Source organism: Pundamilia nyererei, unplaced genomic scaffold (assembly GCF_000239375.1).
Source record: "Pundamilia nyererei isolate P.nyererei 1_Seehausen unplaced genomic scaffold, PunNye1.0 scaffold00047, whole genome shotgun sequence".
NCBI lineage: Eukaryota > Metazoa > Chordata > Actinopteri > Cichliformes > Cichlidae > Pundamilia > Pundamilia nyererei.
The window spans coordinates 1,226,111-1,232,555 of record NW_005187448.1 but is presented as its reverse complement, the minus strand read 5'-3'; the positions used below and the strand labels follow the sequence as shown (position 1 = coordinate 1,232,555).

The window sequence follows — 6,445 nt, the reverse complement described above, 5'->3', positions numbered from 1 at the left end:
AATATGTCGAAATTTCGAGAAAATAACTCGAAATTTTGAGTTATGGATCCTTTTTTTTTTTTTTGTGGCGGAAACGGGCTTCCATAGCTTTGCGTATGGGAACATGAGAGGATCATATTTTTTTAAGTAAATAAAGTACCAGGATGTTCTCTCTAATAACTTCTGGCCTGATGATGCAAACCAATAAAAACTGAAGCCTCATTACTCTCAAAACCAACTAAAACTAAACTGAATTAAAAACAGAAAGTCAAGATATAATAAAAATAATAGTTAATTAGAAATTAAAATAATTAAATAAATTACTTTTTTAATTTAATTAATTAAATAATTAAAAATACAAAACTATAATAACTCTGTACTATACAGAGTGCGTGTTTCTCTTCACAATAAGCATGTACAGTAATCTTCTGTGTGCCTGCTCGGACCTCTGATTTGGCAGACTCGTCGGTGTAGGTGGTGTGTTGGATGAAAGTTGCTCCCCACTGCTGGTAACTTTCCTCACTGCTACCCAAAAACTCTACAGCCTCCTTTAGGGTCAGGTCTGGATTGTTCATCCTGGAGAAACACACACAGGAATGTAGGCAAGGGTAGGAAATTAGAAAAGAAATACGCTCTTCTGAGTTTAGTAAACAGTCTGGATTTAATTTCAAGTTTTAAAATATATAATAAGCTACATTTTAATGCCAGAATAAAGGTGACCTTACATTGATTTACTCTCCATTTTGATGGTACCCATCTTGCCCTCATGTTGAGACTGGGTGGAGGGCATCCGGACTATGCGCGACTGGCTGCTGGTGATCGCATTACCGTTAGTCACTGACGAAACACTGTGTCTGTTTGTTCGAGTTTGAAAGGTGCTTTGGCCCTGTGCCATCTGTCCTTTTATTCTCTAGAAAGCAACAAAAATAGTTTAGAACATTTTGTTGGTACTTCTATGTGAACTACGCAGAACAGAAAAAATGTAAAACACAAAATGATCACCATGCCAGGTCCAGTGGCAGGAGAAAAAGGTGGAGCCAAGGCAGGGTCACTCTTACTGGGTTTTATCCCATTGGGAGTCTTTGGCCAGGTGGAGGCACTGATATTCTCTTCCCAAACACCGGAGGTACTCATATATCTTCCTCCAGAATTTCTAGTGGATAGAGTACGACTCGTCTGCATTGTCAAAAGAGAGAGATTTACTTACTGTCCAAGCAACATTTGCATCGTTGGTTTTCCAAAAGTACAGAGATACAAATGACACATTGCAAAACTCCACAACAGCTTAACTTCAAGGCTTCTCTGTAAGGTAAGTAACCTGGTTTCCCACAAGAACAGTTTTCAAAGATCCCCGGAAACCCAAAACAGGAAAATTTCAACTGACACAAAGCCTGCGTGCCACTTCCTATCCTCCCTTTTCTCGGTTTACACTCAGGAAACCTGTAGAATAAAGCAAACGACCGTACGTGCTAATGTAACAAAATATCCGTCATTTGAGACTAACCCAAGCCATTTCTGTTCCAAGACTGATGATACATTGGAGCAAACAGAGGAGCTTTGTGTGCACAAGTGAGACTGAGCACCTGCTAAACCTGTATTCACGATCTTGATGTAATTGCCAGCTTAATCTCATAATTGTGCATCATTTAAGAGTGCAAAATTAAAAGGATAATAAATTAAATCTATGAAGTGTGTGCGTTTGTTCACATGTAAAACACACTTGACGAGCTTTCCCATAAAGTAAGGACCCAACATGTCTCACTAATGCTTCACTGATTAGTCATCCACCAAATTAAATGCTCGCTTGCTATTGGCTTGAAAAAAAATACAGAAAGGAGGAAATGAAAAACCTCGCCTTTACGCGACCACAAAACCAAACAGCCTCAGCTCACTCTTTTCAATCGCAGAGTTTATTATGAAGGAGGACCTGCTACAGGTGGAGCAGGCGCTCCGGGTACACACATGAGTTTTCTTATTGGTCTTTAGCTCGTTCCTGTTCCTAACTGGACTGGTTGCTGAGTTACCATCCATACGTCAGCCATGATAGCAGGCAGTAAAAAACATGGTGAAAGAAAGATATGTCAACAGTACACTTGATAAGAGAAGATAGTGTGTTTATTCTCACAGTGCTCCCTTCATGCAGCTGCAGCCTGAGTGAGAACCTTTCATACACAGGACAATGTGGACAAATGCAAACTCAGCACGTCCAGAATACAGAGACAAACAGTACAATGCTTCTATTCTGGCACTAGACTAATAAAAAAAATGGCTTTATTGTTTTCTGTTACGAGGAGAGATTATACCTGGGATTAACACAGATTTACTGTATGTGGTGTTGCCAGAAAGAAGCCGTATCAAACAGCACAGGTATTATTATAGTCGAGTGGTGCAGAGTTATAACAGGTTAGCCAACTTATCTGGAAAAAAACAGCAAAGAAATTGGAAAAAAAGGGTAAATGGGCTGCTTCTTATGTAGGACTTTTCTACTCGCAAAGCGCTTTATATAACACACCTCCTTCACCCGTTCATACAAGGACTTTATTCTACACCTATCTAAAACTTACACACTTTCATACTCCGATGAACACATCAGAGAGCAACTTTGGGTTCACCATACTGCCAAACAACACTGAACCCCACGCAGACTAAAAACTGGAGCAGCCAGGCATCGAACCTGCGCCCCAGATTGAGCTCCTAAGCGGCTACAACCACCAACAGAACTGTAAAAGCTCAGTTCAAGTCCCATCAAACTGAGACCGAGGTGGCTCCCGAGATACAGAAAAAAAGTTGTTATCTGCATCAAAGACATTAACGGTATATCTTTGTGGCCTGTCTGTCCACTGCGTGCAAGGTTGCAACTTAATGGGCACGACTGTTTCGTGCTAATATGGTAATCCATAGATGACAAATTCAGCTAATAAAAATGTGAGAACTGCACAAACACAAAAACTGAGTAATTCAGTTTGTTACACTTTCTTCTGGGTTTTCTTTTTATAAAGACATAAATAGTTGTGTTCGTAAGCCGTCTCATTCAAGCAGTGCTTGTAAATGCTGCACTAGACAACACGTTGTATTCCAACTGCTGGATACAATTTCTTCACTAAGTAACTTTGTGTTATTTTTGTTCTGTGGATTATTTGGAAACGACCTTGCGACATAAGTGTTTCATGATGTGATGATTATGAGTCTTCATCAGCAAGAGCACATCACCACACTCTCGCCGCATTCCTCAACTCACTGTCAGATCAAATCAGGACAACACGCAGCAAACAAATATTAACACACACACACACACACACACACACACACACACACCAAGAACGATGAGCATTACACTTAGCTATGGAATTTCAAATAGTTCGGTATTGTAAATGAGTTGTTTCACCCCGACTGCTCCTGGCAAGACTCACAGAACGACATTCAAAAACAACAGATTCACACCAGCGCTGTGCTGCGCAAAAATACACTCCGGTTTGTGAGAAGAAAAACGAACGAGCAGAAAACGTGCATACTTTTTTCAGGGTTTTCGGTACAAGAGAACATTGTATGGATTGAGATGACCTCAGGCATGAACACCAGGAGACCCGTGTAGCTACAGAGTCGTCAGCCAGTATCATCATTTCCTAAAACAATGTCGTAAATCACCAGTGACTGAGCGTGCCTTCCCGTTTGGTGTCAACACTAACATATGGACTAATAGGCATCCTCCTTGAATTTAAGATTGCATCCAATTGCTCCATCAACCCTAAATTTCTCACAGTTGAGTTTCAAAACATAAACCCCCTCATTTTGAAGGGTGGGGCACAGAAATGCCACACACACAAATACACCCCGACTTGTAAACGCACACATTGGAAATGGGCAGACATTTGTGGAAGCATCTATTTTGTTTTTTGCTTTTCTTGTCGAGAATTACAAGATGACCAAAAACAATCTTGCATATATCTGTTTAAAGAAACCAAAAGGCATTTAGTTTAGCAAGAATTCAGCAGTGTCTTTAACATGATGCAGATTTAGTCATTTTATTGGCTCTGATAAGATAAGCAAAGATCTCTAGTGAAAGAGACACAGGTTTTACAGGAAGAGCATCTGGTTTAAAAAAATCAAATCAAATCAGCTCTCAATCAAATATGCAGATCCATCTGCTGTGGCAGCCACCTTGCTAACAGGGAAGCAGCCAAATTAATTTGTTTGTGTGTGAACATAACGAGCAAAAATAAACATGTTGCGCATAAGCAGTGAAGTGCCTCGTCTGTTGCTGGGAAAGGTTTGTGCGCTGCTGTAATTACCTCCTTCGTGGTGCCAGCAGACATAGTGGATTTGCTGCGGAAGGTGCCATTTGCTTTGGATGGAGAATATCTGAACGAGGCGAAATCTGTTTGTTTTGTGAAAGACGGCAGAGGTGGACCTGTTTAAAAAAAGAAAGATATGAGACACACATAGTCTTACAAAATAATAATAATTTGTATGTATGTATGTATGTATGTATGATGACAAAAAGCAGAAACTTGAACCCCCCACGCACACACACACACTGAGTGTCACACGGAGGCTACAGGTGAACACGTCCTTTTAGATAACAGCAAACAACAACTGAAGGTAATTAAGATCCTAGAAGTAACTCAAACATTACAAAGCAGCTGCACACTGAAGAAGGCAACCTGATAGCTTTGATTTCTCCCCATTTACAATCGAGTGTTTGTTAAAGGGTAAAATCTTCCTACAGCCCAGTTTCAGAAGAAATTCTTACGTCAACAATCGTCGTTACGCCTTTCTCACGCCTGCTGGAACCTGCTAGTGTCACCCAGCGGGTCTTTTTTTCTTTTTTTAAACAAAACTGTCACTTTGATACCAAAAAGCCTCGAAACATATGTGAACCACCTACTTTTCAACCTACAACTTAGATGCGCCTGTGAAGTTATACAAAAATAAGGAAAGAAATAAAAAGGAAAGGATAACGTGGCACATTAATAAAAGCACGTCGAGCCCGTTAAGCGGTGCTACTTCAATGGAAGTTGTGTGACGCATCTTACTCAGGTAACACAACGCTCAGTTTACGAGCCCCACAGACACGTTGGGTTTTGTTTTTTTGTTTTATTATAGTTGTAGAAACTTCTTTCCATACTTGTAGGAGAAGGAGCTCTGACACTCTTGCCGTGTTTGGACTTGCTCCTCTTAATGCTGTGGACCTGGTCCAGCACGCGCTGCTGTCCCGACCGCAACTTGTTGTCGGAGGGCAGCGCGAGCGAAGTATCCTCCGCGACCCCGATGGTTGTCGCTGATCGCAGCGGCTCCGGAGCCATCATCTTCCCAACTCAGCGCCCCTCTTGTGAACGGATCGACAGAACGGGCTTCCAGAGAAGCGCAGGCCCGGAGGGAAAAGAAAAAGTGCACCGACAGCTGGAACGGCCGCGCTAAGTATGCAGATTGGTTGTAGTTGTTCTCGGAGCAGTGGCGGTATAACTCCACCCTGGGAACCGCGCCCGGCCGGGAGAGTTCACAGAAAGGTGTGGTGTGCAAGGAGGAGCCGAGAAAGGCAGGAGTTCCACTGCGCAGTACTCGGTATACGTGCGGGGGGGGGGGCGCTAATGTTGCTCTACTTAAAATTGAAAATAGAGAATTAAAAACCAAACAAACAACCGTACAGGAGCATGTTCAGCCTGTTTAGCGCTGCAACTGCCACTCGAGGAAATGTTGTCTGTCTTGCATCGTGTCAAGGAACTATGATAAACCCTGTTGGAAAAAGAAATGCTTAGAACCAGGCTGAGACGTGAGAGTCCGGCCGGTCTCCACCAGCACGAAAACATTAGTGTTTCATCCGGAAACGTTTTTCATTTTTCTCCATGTCTGATGACAGCAAACCTCCAAGACAGCAACGTCGCTTTTAAACGTACTTCAACATGTTTTTAGTTCAATAATAAAAAGTGCAGAATTTTGTTGCCCTGGTAAAGGCTTTATAAATACACTTGACATCATTTTGAGTATTTTTTAATTTCATTGTGTAGCATAATTCGTTTAAATGTTTAGTAACAACTATCAGGTTTAAACAGTTTTTATTAAGTAGTTTTCTCTCTCTCAATCACACTCACACACACACTCACTCACACACACACACACACACACACACACACACACACACACACACACCAGAGGTCAAATGTGCCATTATTTTATATCTTTATGGTACTTTGTATGCTAAAAATCCAAACCACACACAGTTTCTAAGTTATAAGGCTTTTTGTAAGTTTTCGATCAATAAATCAAGCTGACCAGGATATAAGCCAAATTTCAGCAGATGGTTCACACGACATCCCCATGAAGTTTTATCAGAAAGTAATAATCAGAATCAGCATACTAAAACTTGAGATTGACGTGCATGCATGCAAACAGTACTGAAAACATAACCTCTTTGGTGGAGGCAAAAATGAAATATTCCTGTTTCGAAGTTCAAATTAAACGGATTGCA

The 6,445-nt window shown here is 41.3% G+C and overlaps 1 protein-coding gene across 1 annotated transcript in view; it reads right to left on the bottom strand.

Moving 5' to 3' along the window:
* Positions 1-5,512, bottom strand: part of pkp1a (plakophilin 1a) — a 12,606-nt gene extending 7,094 nt beyond the window's left edge. Inside the window, exons 1-5 of the mRNA XM_013910709.1 lie at positions 5,105-5,512; positions 4,269-4,387; positions 982-1,155; positions 705-889; positions 426-555 (exon numbers count right to left, since the gene is read on the bottom strand). Of these exons, the coding sequence (XP_013766163.1) occupies positions 426-555; positions 705-889; positions 982-1,155; positions 4,269-4,387; positions 5,105-5,285 (789 nt within the window). The 5' untranslated portion in view covers positions 5,286-5,512. The remainder of the gene's footprint in view (positions 1-425; positions 556-704; positions 890-981; positions 1,156-4,268; positions 4,388-5,104) is intronic.
* Between the last annotated feature and the right edge of the window lie 933 nt (positions 5,513-6,445).